General features: G+C 42.8%; 1 protein-coding gene across 4 annotated transcripts in view; it reads left to right on the forward strand.

Moving 5' to 3' along the window:
• Positions 1-8,153: 8,153 nt before the first annotated feature.
• AQR (aquarius intron-binding spliceosomal factor) overlaps positions 8,154-17,211 on the forward strand; it is a 128,278-nt gene continuing 119,220 nt past the window's right edge. For 2 of the 4 annotated variants that reach the window (XM_030930699.1, XM_030930700.1), the window contains exons 1-3: positions 8,154-8,454; positions 11,925-11,981; positions 13,816-13,856. In XM_030930699.1, the coding sequence (XP_030786559.1) occupies positions 8,380-8,454; positions 11,925-11,981; positions 13,816-13,856 (173 nt within the window). In that variant the 5' untranslated portion in view covers positions 8,154-8,379. Of the gene's footprint in view, positions 8,455-9,478; positions 9,626-11,924; positions 11,982-13,815; positions 13,857-17,211 lie in introns of all 4 variants that reach the window. The other 2 variants (XM_030930701.1, XM_010367536.2) reach the window with 2 other exon arrangements.

Raw genomic sequence — 17,211 nt, forward strand, 5'->3', positions numbered from 1 at the left:
CTTTTTTGGAGCTACAGGGAAGGAACATTTAATCCCTAGCTTGTTCAGATTTCTCCTTATTGCCAGTTAGAAGGGCTTAAAATTTAAGGGCTAATTCTATTAAGGGAATTCTATTAGCAGCAAGAGAAAAAAGGAAATGTAACTGAAAAGTAGTATAATGGTATTACATGAAATATAGAACATGTAATATTTAGCATCTAAATTGGCAATGTATTTGTTCTTTGAAGTTTGAGCTTAAATACTATCTCTGGGAGCCTCTCTGATTTACCCAAGTTCTCCATCCCTTGTATTCCCCCTTAATTTTTGTTTATAACTCTTGATCTTCCACTAGAAACTAGTGGTTTTCAAACTTCAGTGTGAATTGGGCTTGTTAAAAGCATAGATTGCTGGGCTGCGTCCTCAGAGTTCCTGATTCAGGTCTTTGAGGACCCCAAAATTTGCATTTAGTGACTGAGGTTAGCTGTTGTGAGACTATACTCTGAGATCCACTTGAAGTACATGCTTCTGGAAAGCAACAGAATGAGTCTATATCACTTACGGAGAAGGCTTAATACTGTGGCAAACATTAGGTTCTCATATATATGTTGAATGTATGAAGGAAGAAATTAATGAATGGAGCAATTATTACCAACGTTTTATGTTTTCCTTAAATCTACAATTTCACTTAGATCCTTCCAGAGGATGAGTTTGCTTTCTACTGTGTTGTGATCAAAGCCTGTCCAACATGCCGTCTCTAAACTTGTCTTCACTCAAAACTTTATCTTTTCTCTGTTTCTCGTCGTCTGTCTCAGAATAATGTTCCTTCACCTTTTTGAAGCTAGCTTTTTCTCTTGCCCACTTCCGGGAACTTAATAGTTCCTTTTTCTGGTATCTAGTTTTTCTCTCTCCAATTGTTATTTCCCCTCTGCCTGAAAACAATTTCATGGGTTCCCTATTCAGTAATGGTGCTTTTGGCTGCAAGTGACAGAATAACTGACTCAAACTGCTTTAGCAATAAGGATCTTAATTGGCTTACGTGACTTGAAAGTCTAGTGAATAAATAAGCTTAAGAGTTGTTGAATCACATTGTTGAATTGATTGTGCTTCCTTCTGTCTGCTCTGCCTTTCACGATGGCACGGCTATTTTCCTGTGGTTTTAGGATGCTTTGTAATCAATACCTCGTGCTCCTTTCACAAGGGGTAGGGCATGGCAGATAGTGAGTGAGAGAGCTAGAAACTCTCACAAGACCAAGGGACAACTTTCCCAAAAGCCTGCAGCAAAACTTTCCTCTCTCATCTGCCAGAATTGCTTCACAAAACACATTTTTGTTTGTTGTTTTGTTTTTTGTTTTTGAGATGGAATCTCACTTTGTTTTGCAGGCTGGAGTGCAGTGGTGCGATCTCTGTTCACTGCAGCCTCTGCCTCCCGGGTTCAAGCTATTCTCCTGCCTCAGCCTCCCTGGGTAGCTGGGATTACAGTTGCGTGCCAGCACACCCTGCTAATTTTTGTATTTTTAGTAGAGATGGGGTTTCATCATGTTGGCCAGGCTGGTCTCAAACTCCTGACCTCAAGTGATCCACCGGCCTCAGCCTTCTAAAGTGCTGGGATTACAGGTGTGAGCCACCATGCCCGGCCCACATTTCTGAACCAATCACTGAGAAGGATAACCTGGAACTGGGGCTGGAATTCACCTTCCTTTTAAGCACATGGTTTCCAGGGAGTGATGTGGATACTGGTCAAATTTGAAGTTGTGTTTAGAAAGAGAAATGAGGCCGGGCGCGGTGGCTCAAGCCTGTAATCCCAGCACTTTGGGAGGCCGAGACGGGCGGATCACGAGGTCAGGAGATCGAGACCATCCTGGCTAACACAGTGAAACCCCGTCTCTACTAAAAATACAAAAACTAGCCGGGCGAGGTGGCGGGCGCCTGTAGTCCCAGCTACTCGGGAGGCTGAGGCGGGAGAATGGCGCAAACCCGGGAGGCGGAGCTTGCAGTGAGCTGAGATCGGGCCACTGCACTCCAGTCCGGGCGACAGAGCGAGACTCCGCCTCAAAAAAAAAAAAAAAAAAAAAAAAAAAAAAAAAAAAAAAAAAAAGAAAGAGAAATGAATGGTTAAGCAATCTATGTTGTTCCCTGTACCTAGCTTAAAAAGGTGTGTTTGTGGGGACAAACAACTTTAGTTTTGTTATTCTGGATACTGTCACAATTAACTTTTTTCTTTTATAGTGAGGACTATTGCAAACTTATCTTCCATCTACTTCCTTCATGGTCTTTTCACTCACTAACTTCTTAGCCCTTTATTATTTAATACATGTTTTCTTCACCATCCTTTGGGAGTTGCTCTCTCAGTGGCTATTGTAGTGGTCATTGTTGGTTATAACCACATCTCCTTCTCCCTTCACTGTATATCAGCCTAGTAGTCAGGGTTAGACCGACCTAGTTGCAGCTCAGCCATGGGTCGTGATCAGTCTAAGGCTGTCAGAATACTCACATCTCCCTTGCCATGATGACTGTTCAGAAATAGGTAAGCCAGAGTAATTGCCTTGGGGATGAGCACTGACCTAAGTTAATTCTATCAAAGCAAAACCATGTACTTACTTTAGTGATTCAGGAAGGACTAGTAGGTATATAGAAGAAGTTCCCTCCATTTTGGTACCATGAGGGACACTCATCTGGTGATGAAGTCAAAACACAGAGGGAATGGGGTGGGGGACAAAGAAAAGAATCACAGAGAAATGGAGCTGGAAACCTGATTCAACTGCCTGAAGCCTAACTTATCACCCCTATAGATTTTGTTACCCCTATAGATTTTACTTGTTGTTAAGCCAATTTAGAAGTAGATTTTCTTACAACATATCCCAATTAATAATGGTCACCAATGGTCTCCTAATTGCCAAGCTCATGGTCTTTTTGAAATTCTTGTTCTTTCAGATTTCTTTGAAGCATTTGACACTAGTGACAATCTTGTCGTTTGAAACCCTTCTTTCTTGACTCCCTGGTTCCTTTTCTGTCTACAAAACACATTGTAGAAAGCTTGTAAAGAGAAAACCATAAAATATACATATTTTAGAATGTCCAAAACCATCAGTCAGAAACTTAGCTAAGTTGATAAGAAAAATAGAGATGACAGCAAGGGGGAGGGGAGGTATTATGATACTACATTTTGTCATAAATCTGCTAGGTATTATAAATTAGAACCATTTGCGTGTTAGATCAGTAGAAAGTTACATGTGATCTGTAGCTTATTGGTTTAATTTTTTATTTTGGAGATTGAATCTCACTCTGTCACCCACTCTAGGGTGCAGTGGTGCAATCTTGGCTCACTGCAATCTCTGCCTCCCAGGTTCAAGCAATTCTCGTGCCTCAGCCTCCTGAGTAGCTGGGATTACAGGTGTGTGCCACCATGCCCAGCCAATTTTTGTATTTTTAGTAGAGACAAGGTTTCACCACATTGGCCAGGCTGGTCTTGAACTTCTGACCTCAGGTGCGCCATCTGCTGGGTTTACAGGTGTGAGCCACCACACCCGGTCCCTAATATTCTCTTGGCCATAAAATCATGAGATACATTATGAATTTAATAAACATATACATTGGAAAATAAACTTTATTACCACCTGTCTCCCTGCTACCTCAGACTGTCTCTCTATATAAAGGAATAATTTTTCCTTTTAAAACCTACTCTACCCTCTGTCTTCTCTATTGTGCTTTATGCTTCCACTATTCTTTCAACTACTAAAGATGATTTCTTTTTTTCTGCCTTTCCAATGTCTTCTGTATTTATTCCTTCCTTTTCGTTTTGACTATCAGAACCCACATTTAGTCCTTTTTATTTTAGCTTTAGATTTGCAGTAGTCTCCTAGCTGATATTCCCAACCCCATAGTACCTGCACCAACCCATCTGACATACCACTCAGAAGTCATCTTCCAAAAATAGATTTACAATCAGTGGTTTCCCATTGTCTTCCACAATGGTTACTGTGGAAGAGAGCTTCCTCTCCCTAGGTTTCAAGGCTTTCAACACGTCAAGCCTTATTGCTGACTACTGACAGCCCTGCATGACCTGTTTCTGTGGCTTTATCTATGCTGTAACTACAGCATAGTATAGAAATACAGTCCCGGTGGTTTTTGCTGGTCAAAATGTTACATGTCAAGATTCATCATAAAAGCTATCAGAATCTTATTTTTCCTGTTTTATAGACACTGTGTTTGTAAATAAAATGTCAATAGATATTATACATTCAACCTCTGTTACATTTAAAATTGTGATTATGCAAATTTTAATCACTAGCACTCTAAACAAACTTTACACAATAACATATAGGGGTAAAAAGGACTTCATATTTAATCTCCACTCCTACAGGCCTTTGATTTTACGTTCACACTGTCTTATTTTTGTTTTTATTATTTTTTGTTGTTGTTGTTTTGAGATGGAGTTTCACTCTTGTTGCCCAGGCTGGAGTGCAATGGCGCGATCACTGCTCACTGCAACCTCTGCCTTCTGGGTTCAAGTGATGCTCCTGCCTCAGCCTCCTGAGTAGCTGGGATTACAGGTGCGCACCACCATGCCCAGCAAGTTTTTGTATTTTTAGTAGAGATGGATTTTCACCATGTTGGCCAGGCTGGTCTCGAACTCCTGACCTCAGATGATCCACCTACCTCAGCCTCCCAAAATGCTGGGATTACAGGCGTGAGCCACTGCACGTGGCCCACGCTGTTTATTTTTTTACGTTTTATTTTTATTTTTATTTTTTTGAGACTGAGTCTTGCTCTGTTGCCCAGGCTGGAGTGCAGTGGCCGGATCTCGGCTCACTGCAACCTCCGCCTCCCCGGTTCAACTGATTCTCCTGCCTCAGACTCCCGAGCAGCTGGGACTACAGGCACGTGCCACCACGCCTGGCTAATTTTTTGTATTTTCAGTAGAGACAGGGTTTCACTGTGTTAGCCAGGATGGTCTCAGTCTCCTGACCTTGTGATCCGCCAGCCTCAGCCTCCCAAAGTGCTAGGGATTACGGGCATCAGCCACTGCACCCAGCCTACACTATTTATTTTTGAACATGTCATATATATTACAAAATTCTAAAGTTACAAAAGGGTATAAAATATAAAATAACTTTTCTCTCCTTCCTGTTGTCTCCTCCCCACAGTTCCTCCTTCTTGGAAACAATAGTGTTATCAGTTTCTTGCATGTGTTCATCCAGGGAGAGTTTAACTAGAGACACATGTTTAATTTATGTATGGATTTGGGAATGGTAGGGGTGTGCATTCAAACTCAGTAATTAGAAACCAAGTTATTCAATTTAAAAAAGGGCAAAAAATATGAATAGAGACTTCCCCAAAGAAGAGATATGAATAGCAAATAAGCACATGAAGAGATGCTCAATTAGTCATTAGGGAAATGCAAATGAAAGTCACAATGAAATATATCACACACCTATTAAAATGACTAAAATTAGGGGCTGGGCGCCACCAGTGGCTCATGCCTGTAATCCCAGCACTTTGGGAGGCCGAGGCGGACGGATCACTTGAGGTCAGGAGTTCGAGACCAGCCTGGCCAACATGGTGAAACCCCGTCTCTACTAAAAATACAAAAATTAGCTGGGTGTGGTGGCATGCGCCTGTAATCCCAGCTACTTGGGAAGCTGAGACAGGAGAATCGCTTGAACCTGGGAGGTGGAGGTTGCAGTGTGCTGGGATCGGGCCACTGCACTCCAGCCTGGGTGACAGAGTGAGACTCCATCTCAAAATAAATATATAAGTAAATAAAGACTAAAATTAAAAGATTGTCCATATTCACATGGAGGGGAACAATGCCCACTGGGGCCTACCAGAGGGTTGGGTAGGTGGAGGGAGAGGATCAGAAAAAATATCTAATGTATACTGGGCTTAATACCTGAGTGATGAAATAATCTGTACAACGAACCCCTGTGACACACCTTTACCTATGTAACAAACCTGCACATCCTGCACATGTACCCCTGAACTTAAAATAAAAGTTAAAAATCCGGGCACGGTGGCTCACACCTATAATCCCAGCACTTTAGGAGGCGAAGGTGGACTGATCACGAGGTCAGGAGACCGAGACCATCCTGGCTAACACGGTGAAATCCCGTCTCTACTGAAAAATAAATAAATAAATAAATTAGTCGGGCGTGGTGGCGGGCGCCTGTAGTCCCAGCCACTCAGGAGGCTGAGGCAGGAGAATGGTGTGAACCCGGGAGGTGGAGCTTGCAGTGAGCCGAGATCGCGCCACTGCACTCCACCCTGGGTGACAGAGAGAGACTCCATCTCAAAAAAAAAAAAAAAAAGTTAAAAAAAAATTGTCCATATTAAGTGTTGGTGAGGTGGAGAAGAAACTAGAATTATATGCTCCTGATATGAATGTAAAATAGTACTACTTCAGAAAGAAGGCAGTTTCTAAAAAACTTAAACATACACCTGCTGGGCGTGGTGGCTCAAGCCTGTAATCCCAGCACTTTGGGAGGTTGAAGCAGGCAGATCAGGACCTTAGGAGTTCAAGACCAGCCTAACCAACATGGTGAAATCCCGTCTCTACTAAAAATACAAAAACTAGCCGGGTGTGGTGGTGTGCGCCTGTAATCCCAGCTACTTAGGAGCCTGAGGCAGGAGAATCTCTTGATCCCAGGAGGCAGAGGTTGCAGTGAGTCGAGATCACGCCATTGCACTCCAACCTGGGCGACAGAGCAAGCCTCCGTCTCAAAACAAACAAACAAAACACACCTATCGTATAACCCAAATATTTCACTCCTAGGTATTTAAGAGCAAAGGAAGTATATGTCCACACGAAGACTTATACACAAATGCTCATAGCAGCTTTATTTGTAATAACTAAGAACTTGGAACAACTCAGATGTCTATGAGCAGATGAATAGTTTATCAAACTGTGGTATGCCAGTAAAATGGAACGAATGTTAAGCAATAAAAAAGGAATGAACTACTGATACATGCAACAATATGAATCCATCTCAAAATCATTTCGTTGAGTGAAAAAACGCATGCACTGTATTATTTCATTTATATAAAATTCCATGAAAAGCAAACTATAGTGACAGAAAGCAGATCAGTGGTTGCCTGAAAAGTGGGTGGGAATAGTGAAAGGTGCAGATTGCAAAAGTGCACGAGGAAATTTTTAGGGGATCATTATCATGATTTTGGCAACGGTTTCACAAATGTATGTTCATGTCAAAACACATCAAATTTTACAACCTAATTATGTGTGGGTTATTGTATGTCAATTATTTTTATTATTATTTTATTTTGGTTTTTTGAGACGAGTCTCGCTCTGTCACCAGGCTGGAGTGCAATGGCGCAATCTTGGCTCACTGCAACCTCTGCCTCCCTGCTTCAAGCCAAGTCTCCTGAATCCGAGTAGCTGGGACTACAGGCGCGCGCCACCATGCCCGGCTAATTTTTTTGTTTTTTTTAGTAGAGACGGGGTTTCACCATGTTAGCCAGGTTGGTCTCGAATTCCTGACCTCAGGCAATCGGCCAGCTTCAGCCTCCCAAAATGCTGGGATTACAGGCGTGAGCCACCGCGCCTGGCTGGGTTATGGTATGTCAATTTTTACCGCCATAAAACTGTTAAGGCCTGTAATCCCAGCACTTTGGGAGGCCGCGGTAGGCGGATTACCTGAGGTCGGGGTGTTCGAGACCAGCCTGACCAACATGGAGAAACCTCATCTCTACTAAAAATACAAAAATTAGCCGGGTGTGGTGGCGCATGCCTGTAATCCCTGTAATCCCAGCAACTCGGGAGGCTGAGGCAGGAGAATCGCTTGAACCCAGGAGGCGGAGGTTGCGGTGAGCCGAGATTGCGCCACTGCACTCCAGCTCGGGCAACAAGAGCGAAACACCGTCTCAAAAAAACCAAAACTAAACTAAAACACTGTTAAGGGCAGTTAAAAACCAGCCCATATTCCCAGGCTGTTTTTTTGTTTGTTTGTTTTGTTTTCTTTTTTCTTCGGGGTTGGAAAAAAACTAAATTCTCATTCACCGCACATGCCACTCCTCACTAACCACGAGAAACCCCATCCAACACCATCCACCGGGTCCCTGCCTTGCCCTCCTAATCCCGCCAGCGGGGTGTCTTCTCTCTGCCTCCCGCTAGAGGGCGCGTACAGAGGAGGTCAAAGTTTTTGGCTCGCTAGCTCAGCCCCAACGCCTGCATGAACTTCCGGCTACACGCCATTCCGCTTCCCGGGGAACGTTTGGGCTGTAGTACGGGTTCCCTATGGGACTCTGAAGCCTGAGGATATCCGGCGCGCAACGTTTGTTCGGCGCGGAGTTAAGCGCCCCGGCCGTAACTTAGGGGAAGTGGACCAGGCTTGCCGCTGCCCAGGGCGGTCCTTTCGTTTCCACCGGAGTGGAGGGGAGAGTGCTGCCATGGCAGCCCCTGCACAGCCCAAGAAGATCGTGGCCCCTACAGTGTCCCAGATCAACGCGGAGTTCGTGACCCAGGTGAGCTCGGGCGAGTCTGGTGTATGTGTGAGTGGGTAAGGACGTCGTGGCCCCGAGGCCTGGTGGTGGTTTTTTTTTGTTTTTTTTTTTTTTCCAGGACTAGGAGCACGGAGGAGGCATTCGTTTGTTAATTCATTCACACAAGTCTTTTTGCTGAGTATCAGCTCCGTGCCGGCCGCTCTGCTGGGTGCTGGGCATACCGTGGTGAATTGGCTGCCCTGGCCTGAGGGGTTCATGGCCTAAGACAGACAGACACATAGGCCGGGCGCAGTGGCTCAAGCCTGTAATCCCAGCATTTTGGGAGGCCGAGACGGGCGGATCACGAGGTCAGGAGATCGAGACCATCCTGGCTAACACGGTGAAACCCCGTCTCTACTAAAAAATACAAAAAAAAATAGCCGGGCGCGGTGGCGGGCTCCTGTAGTCCCGGCTACTCGGGAGGCTGAGGCAGGAGAATGGGGTAAACCCGGGAGACGGAGCTTGCAGTGAACTGAGATGCGGCCACTGCACTCCAGCGCGGGCGACAGAGTGAGACTCTATCTCAAAAAAAAAAAAAAAAAAAAAAAGACACATAAAAAGAAAACTATGAGTTTTGCTGTATTGGAGTTTGTCTCAGGAGCAATTGATTCAGAGAGGAGGGAACACCCCAGTCTATCTGAGACTGGCAAGTAGGCTTCGCAGCAGAGTGATGCTGGACTGCCTCTTCAAGTAGGAGGAGGCTTTTTCCTGGTCCGTAGAGTGTCCTGAGTTTTTGAGCAGCGATGAGAAACTGACGAGACACCTCCAAATAGACCCATTTAAGAAGAGAGTGATTCTGTAGTTGGAGAGCGTTCATTTAGAATCTGTTTACTATCTTGCATTGTGAGCCACAGTTGGCTTTGGATAGGGAAACACAGTCCTGTGGTTGTCAGCATCATTCCTCATTCTTACTCTTTATTTGCGAATTGTGTAAGAGTGTAAGTAGTTCAGTGTAGAAGTTATCATGCCCACCTGCTTCTTTATTCTTTATTCCTTGTCTCAACAGATTTGCCAGGGCAGAAGCCTAGGGAGAAAGTTTGAATCCTCCCTTAATCCCTACATTTCTACATTCTGAGTATCTCTGGAATCTGTCTGGTCTTCTACATCCCTGGCACCCTAAGCCTGGTTGCCATTGTGTTCTGCCTGGACCAAGGTATCCTAATCTGTTATATTGTTCTTCTTCTTGCTCTCCTCTAGCCCATTCTTCATGTTGCTTTCCGAGTGATTTCATACAAGTGCAAATCTCATCATATCACTTGCCTTCTTAAAATCTCTCCCTTCCTTTCCTTCCTTTTTTTCTTTCAAGATAGGGTCTCACTATGTTGCCCGGCTCAAGTGATCCTTCCACCTCAGCCTCCCTTGTAGCTGGGACTATAGGGAACTACACTAAGACTGGCTGTCCTTAAAATCTTCAGCCGGGCAGGGTGGCTCATGCCTGTAACACCAGCACTTTGGGAGGCCGAGGCAGGTGGATCACCTGCGGTCAGGAGTTCGAGACCAGCCTGACCAACTTGGAGAAACCCCATCTCTGCTAAAAATACAGAATTATTGAGGCATGGTGGCGCATGCCTGTAATCCCAGCTTCTCAGGAGACTGAGGCTGGAGAATTGCTTGAACCCGGAAGGCAGAGGTTGCAATGAGCCGAGATCCTCCCCAGAATAACTGGGGGTGAGGTGAAGATTTTCTGTTGAGTTGGAGAGTGATTGGTAATTTGGGAAGGTGTTATTTATTTATTTATTTTTGAAATGGAGTCTTGCTCTGTTGCCCAGGCTGGAGTGCAGTGGCTTGGTGTTGGCTCACTGCAATCTCCGCCTCCCAGGTTCAAGCGGTTCTCCTGCCTTAGCCTCCCGAGTAGCTGAAATTATAGGTACACAACCACCACGCCCGGCTAATTTTTGTATTTTTACTAGAGATGGGGTTTTACCATATTGGCAAGGCTGGTCTTGAACTCCTGACCTCAGGTGATCCACCCGCCTCGGCCTCCCAGAGTGCTGAGATTACAGGTGTGAGCCACCACGCCTGGCTGGAAGGTGTCATTTAAGTAGGAAGTTACTGTAATATTTTTAGAGGCTATTCCTCAGGGCCAGTATCCTAACTGCTTGGGAGGCTCTTTAAGTGTGTTGTCTGTACAGTTCATTGCTGAGCTATGAAAGCAAAGAAAACAGGTCCCATCTTTTAAGTATTCCAATTAAGTGAGAAGGAAAGATGGATAAGCAATCAAATATTTATAATGTAGAAAGGTAAGATTATAAAGAGTTATATACAAAATGAAGATGAGAAAGCAATTGTCGCCATCAGGTAGTGTTGAGGACAGCCTCACAGAAGTAACATTTCAGATTTTACTTCATTTGTCCATCCATTTATCCATCAGACTTTGTGAGTGCCTCTGATATGCCAGATACTGCAGTCACCTTTTTATAAATATATTGAGTCTTTGTGCTTGACAGCTTTCTATTTTTAAAGAGATTATAATTGAGTTTTAAAACAAAACCCTATGAGTAAGACTATGCTGTTTCTTTAAATATGTAGAGAGAGTTATATATTTGTTTAAATTTCACAGTTTACAGGTAAAGCCTAATCTGAAATATGCCAACTCTTTTTTTTTTTTTTAATTTAAAATTTTTTTTTTTTTTGAGACAGAATCTCGCTCTGTCGCCTGCCTAGGCTGGAGTGCAATGGTGCAATCTTGGCTCACTGCAACCTCCACCTCTTGCTTTCAAGCGATTCTTCTGCCTCAGCCTCCTGGGTAGCTGGGATTACAGGCGTGTGCTACCACCCCCAGCTAATTTTTGAATTTTTAGTAGAGACAGGGTTTCACTATGTTGGACAGGCTGGTCTTGAACTCCAGACCTTGTGATCCACCCGCCTCGACCTCCCAAAGTGCTAGGATTACAGGCGTGAGCCACTGCGCCCGGCTAATATGCCAGCTCTTATATTCTCGGTAATAACCAGCTGATAGACTACAATTTTTTTTTTTTAAGGTTTTGTTATGGGTGTGAACTAATCATTTAAAGGCTCATTATTTTAGAAAGTATTCATGAAGATTTTGAGTATCATTTGTAATACTTGCTCAACTATTAACTAACTGTAATCTTGGGCAGATCACTTATTTTTTCTAGACCGGGGTTTCCTTATTGGTAGGCTGAAGATGTTTGGCTCTGTGGTTATTAACTGAGCTGTATTGTTTTCCTAGGGGTGGTTGGAGAGGATTTTTTTGTTTGTTTGTTTAAATCACAATGGCATGTTGTAGTGCAAAGCACTACTGGCATTTAGTGGTTTGGGGTCAAGGATGCCAACTGGCCTGCATGCCTGTATAGTCCCTTCAGATTTACTCTGTCCCGCAGTGCCCAGTAGGGCCTTGTTAAGAAACAGCTTATCACTAAATGATCTATCTTCCAGCTCTACAATGGCATGAATCTGTGACTTACTGTTTATACTATTTACTTTTGCAGTTAGCATGTAAATACTGGGCTCCCCACATCAAGAAGAAATCACCTTTTGATATAAAGGTAAGTATTTTGGGTTTGCAACATAATTCTTGAGAAGTTACACTCCTTTTAGAGGGTTATTTCAACAAAAGCTTTCCATAATTTTTTAAAACTTAAAAACAACCTAAGAATCTTCAAAAAAAATGCAATTTTTTGCTTATCAAACTTAGCAATTATTTATGTTAGGAAATTTGGAAGACATAGAAACTACACATAAGAAAATAATCACTACCCAGAGATAACCTCTCTTACCATTTTGTTGTATTTTCTTTAAACCTTAAAAAGAAAGTGTATGTGTATAATTTACTTAACTGTTTTTCTGTTTATAGATTCTTAGATTGTTTTTAATTTATCATTATTATAAATGATTCTTAGATTGTTTTTAATTTATCATTATTATAAGTGATCATGTAATAAATATCTTTGTAAATATACAGAAATTTTTGTACAAGTTTTTGATAGTTAATTTAGGATTAAATCTGTTGTGTTATCTTGTTTTTAGAGTGGTGAATGAGGTAAAGGTCTATAATAAAGATGGAAGAAGCAGGAGTTGTATAGTGTAATAACTAAAGTCCAGTAATATTCAATAAGGAAATTGAACTTATTCAATTGAATAAGTCCAACTGAAGCAATTTAGAACAAATAATACGACAAATTCCCAAATATAGGGTTAATTCTCATTGAAATAGGTTCTTAAAGAGAGGTCTAAGACCAGGTGTGGTGGCTCATGCCTTTAATCCTAGTGCTTTGGGAGGCTAAGGAGGGAAGATCACCTGAAGCCAGGAGTTTGAGACTAGACTGGACAGTAGTGAGATCTTGCCTCTACAAAAAAATTTAAAAAATTGACTTGGTGAGGTGACTCATACATGTAGTCTCAATTGCTGGAAGCTGAAGTGGAAGGATGACTGAACTGAGCCCAGGAGTTTGAGGCTGCAGTGCAGGCCACTGCACTCCAGCCTGGACAACAGAATGAGACCCTGTCTCTTAAAGAGAGTGAGGTCTTTATTTTTTTATTTTTTATTTTTATTTTTTTGAGACGGAGTCTTGCTGTGCTGCCCAGGCTGGAGTGCAGTGGCCGGATCTCAGCTCACTGCAATCCGGCCACTGCAAGCTCCGCCTTCCGGGTTCACGCCATTCTCCTGTCTCAGCCTCCCGAGTAGCTGGGACTACAGGTGCCCGCCTCGTCGCCCGGCTAGTTGTTTTTTGTATTTTTTAGTAGAGACGGGGTTTCACCGTCTTAGCCAGGATGGTCTCGATCTCCTGACCTCGTGATCCGCCCGTCTCGGCCTCCCAAAGTGCTGGGATTACAGGCTTGAGCCACCGCGCCCGGCCTATTTTTTTTTTTTTATTTTTTTATTTTTTTGAGACGGAGTCTCGCTCTGTCGCCCGGGCTGGAGTGCAGTGGCCGGATCTTAGCTCACTGCAAGCTCCGCCTCCCGGTTTACGCCATTCTCCTGCCTCAGCCTCCCGAGTAGCTGGGACTACAGGCGCCCGCCACCTCGCCCGGCTAGTTTTTTGTATTTTTTTAGTAGAGACGGGGTTTCACCGTATTAGCCAGGATGGTCTCGATCTCCTGACCTCGTGATCCGCCCGCCTCGGCCTCCCAAAGTGCTGGGATTACAGGCTTGAGCCACCGCGCCCGGCCTATTTATTTTTTCTACTTTGCTTTCTGTTAATTTCACATCTTGAGAAATATAATAGGATTATTTTTAAAATCTCTTGTTATTTCAATAGCAGTGATATTTGATGGCTTTCCTAAACCAACTTATTTTATATAATCTCACTCATTAAAAACTGTCAATTTAGGGTTGAAAAAAGTTGTTGAGATACTACATTTTTATATTTTTGTTAACAGGTTATTGAAGATATATATGAAAAAGAGATTGTCAAATCAAGGTAGGAATGAGTTTAAATTTTATGCAATGTGATTGGGGTGGACCAAGTTGGATCTTGGCTGAATTTCTATGTGGTCATAACTTGAACCTTTTTTTCTGTTTCAAAATGGTCATCAGGGAAATGGTGACTAGAAAAACTTTACGTGCTGAAGAGTCATAAATTATTTTTTGCCTAATAACTTTTGGCTCAGATTAGAGGTATCAAATCCCATAGTGTTTATTTGGATTTAGATGGAATTTGAGAAAAAGTAAACATGAAGGTTTTATTTCAGTGCAACTAGTATTAATTTTCTTATTTCTGATTCACCTTTTAAAAATATTCTTTAAAAGTTATGAAAGTAAGACAATATTAAATTTACAATACTGCAGCATATGTATGTAATATATAAAATGTATAATAATAAACACAAGTGATAAAAATTATTTTTGAGCAATATACTGTAAGGGGTAAGTTTCAATAAATCATCTTTTCTGCCCCTAATCCCTGGTTCATGTATATGATTCATATACATCTGTTCTATTCCCCACCCCTTCATGTTTTTTCAAACACAAAAGGGTTTGTACTCTACATGCTATTTTTTCATTATGCTTCTTTTAAAAAATTTAGTAATGTGTCTTAGGCATCTTTTTATATATGCACCTGCAGACATGTATGCCCAGTGAGTATTTTAAAAAGATATTTGACTGAATGAGTCAAAGGCCATCTTCAGGATTTTGTCCTTTATTTGGAAAACAGTAGGAATTAAGAAGAGTTGTAAGCACAGTGGTATTTGAAAAAGAGAATTTTTTTTTTTCTTTTTTTTTTTTTTTTTTTTTTTTTTTTTTTTTTTTTTTTTGAGACGGAGTCTTGCTCTGTCTCCCAGGCTGGAGTGCAGTGGCCGGATCTCAGCTCACTGCAAGTTCCTCCTCCTGGGTTTACGCCATTCTCTCGCCTCAGCCTCCCAAGTAGCTGGGACTACAGGCGCCCGCCACATCGCCCGGCTAAGTTTTTGTATTTCTTTAGTAGAGACGGGGTTTCACCGTGTTAGCCAGGATGGTCTCGATCTCCTGACCTCGTGATCCGCCCGTCTCGGCCTCCCAAAGTGCTGGGATTACAGGCTTGAGCCACCGCGCCCGGCCATTTTTTTTTTTTCTACTTTTTTTGAGACAGGGTTTCACCATGTTGGCCAGGCTGGTCTCAAACTCCTGGCCCCAAGTGATCCACCCGCCTCAGCCTCCCAAAGTGCTATGCTGGGATTACAGGCATTAGCCACTGCACCCAGCAAGAATTTGGATTTGGAGGTAGCAAGAGTAAGGGAATTAGTTAGATGAGCATTGTAGTAGTCAGCTTCAAGATGTCATAGATTTGACTTGCGTGGAAAGTTGGGAGAGAAATTGTCCATTTGAGAAAGATAGAAGTGGAAAGACTTGATGTTTGGATGTGGCAGATATGGGAAAAGGAGGAATCAAAGAAGACCCCAAAATTTTTTGCTTAAGTTGCTGAGTGATTAGTGATGCTATTACTGACTTTTGCCACGTTGTTGGGGATAGGATTGGGTGTAGATCATTATTTCACTTTTGGATATCTGGAATTCTAGCTACGTAAGAGCCATAAAGATGGAGATATGGAATAAGCAGTTGGGTATCCAGGTGTATAGCTCAAAAGAGATTGGGTTGGCTGGGTATGGTGGCTCATACGTGTAATCCCAGCACCTTGGGAGGCCGAGGTGGGCGGATTGCTTGAGCCCAGTAAGTAGTTCAGGACCAGCTTGAGCAACATGGCAAAACCCTGTGTCTAGAAAAAATACAAAAAATTAACTGGACATGGTGGCGTATGGCTGTAGCTCAGTTACTCAAGAAGATGAGATGGGAGGATCACCTGAGCCCAGGAAGTTAAGGGTGCAGTGAGCCACAGTTGTACCACTGCACTCCAGCCTGGGTGACAGAGTGAGACCTTGTCTCAAGACGAACAACAAAAAGAGACTGAGTTGAGCCTACTTTGTATTAGCCACCATTTCGATGCTAACAGTACAACAGAAAACAGGGGAGATAGAGTCCCTGCTCTCCTGGAGGTTACATTCTAGTGGGTCACACAGACAGATATATGTGTCTATATATATATCTATATATAATGTAATGTCAGGAGATAGTAAGTGCTATGAATTAAAGTGTGGTTAGAGGATAATAACAAGGGCTGGTATTTCAGAATAATTAGTCAAATTCTTGCTGGAGGTAGGACATTTGAGCAGATTTGTAACATATGGCCTGTTGGTCTGAAGGTGAGTATGAATGAAATTTCTTGAGAAAACAAAAGACGAGTGGCTGGATTTATTCTAGTATCATTTTTTTCTTCTATATTAAGGTTATACTAATTTGAAAATTATTTTGAATCTTCAGAATAGGTTTTCACTCCAGTGGAAAGTGATTGTTTATTTTTTCATTTAAACCCTTGCTATTAATATTTCTTCTTCAGAGGTGATTTTTTATAACAACCAAAAGCTGCTAATGATTTTTAAGCTGTATACATTTGGCTACTTTTTGTGTGTGTATGTGTGACAGGGTTGCTCTCTTTCACCCAGGTTTGAGTGCAGTGGTGTGATCTCAGCTCATTGCAACCTCTGCCTCCTGGGCTTAAGCGATCCCCCAACCTTAGCCTCCCGAGTAGCTGGGACCACAGGTGCAAACCACCATGCCCAGCTAATTCTTTTTGTATTTTTGGTAGAAACAGGGTTTCACCATGTTGCCCAGGCTGTTCTCACTCCTGAGCTCAAGCAGTCTGCCCGCCTTGACCTCCCAAAGTACTGGGATTATAGGGATTAGCCACCATACCCAGCCCCTATGTTATTCTTAGCTCTGAAAGAAGTAGCTGTCTTTGGCATGGCTAAGGTTTATTGTGGCACTTTTAACAGTCATTTTCTTATCTTGTACACGTTTATTATTATTATTATTTTTTCATGTTTTTTTGAGACGGAGTTTCGATCTTGTTGCCCAGGCTGGAGTGCAATGGCACAATCTCGGCTCACTGCAACCTCCGCCTCCTGGGTTCAAGTGATTCTCCTGCTTCAGCCTCTCGAGTAGCAGGGATTACCGGCATGCTCCACCACACCCGGCTAATTTTATATTTTTTCGTAGAGATGGGGTTTCTCCACGTTCGTCAGGCCGGTCTTGAACTCCCGACTTCAGGTGATCCGCCTGCCTCGACCTCCCAAAGTGCTGGGATTACAGGCATGAGCTACCGTACCCGACCCACATTTTTTATTTCTAAGTGTCCTTCTGTAATACATAGACTGTAGTATGTATTTAAAAATTTAACATGGTAAAACCCCATCTCTACTAAAAATATAAAAATCAGCTGGGTGTGGTGGCATGCACCTGTA

The sequence above is a fragment of the Rhinopithecus roxellana genome, chromosome 5, assembly GCF_007565055.1.
Source record: "Rhinopithecus roxellana isolate Shanxi Qingling chromosome 5, ASM756505v1, whole genome shotgun sequence".
NCBI lineage: Eukaryota > Metazoa > Chordata > Mammalia > Primates > Cercopithecidae > Rhinopithecus > Rhinopithecus roxellana.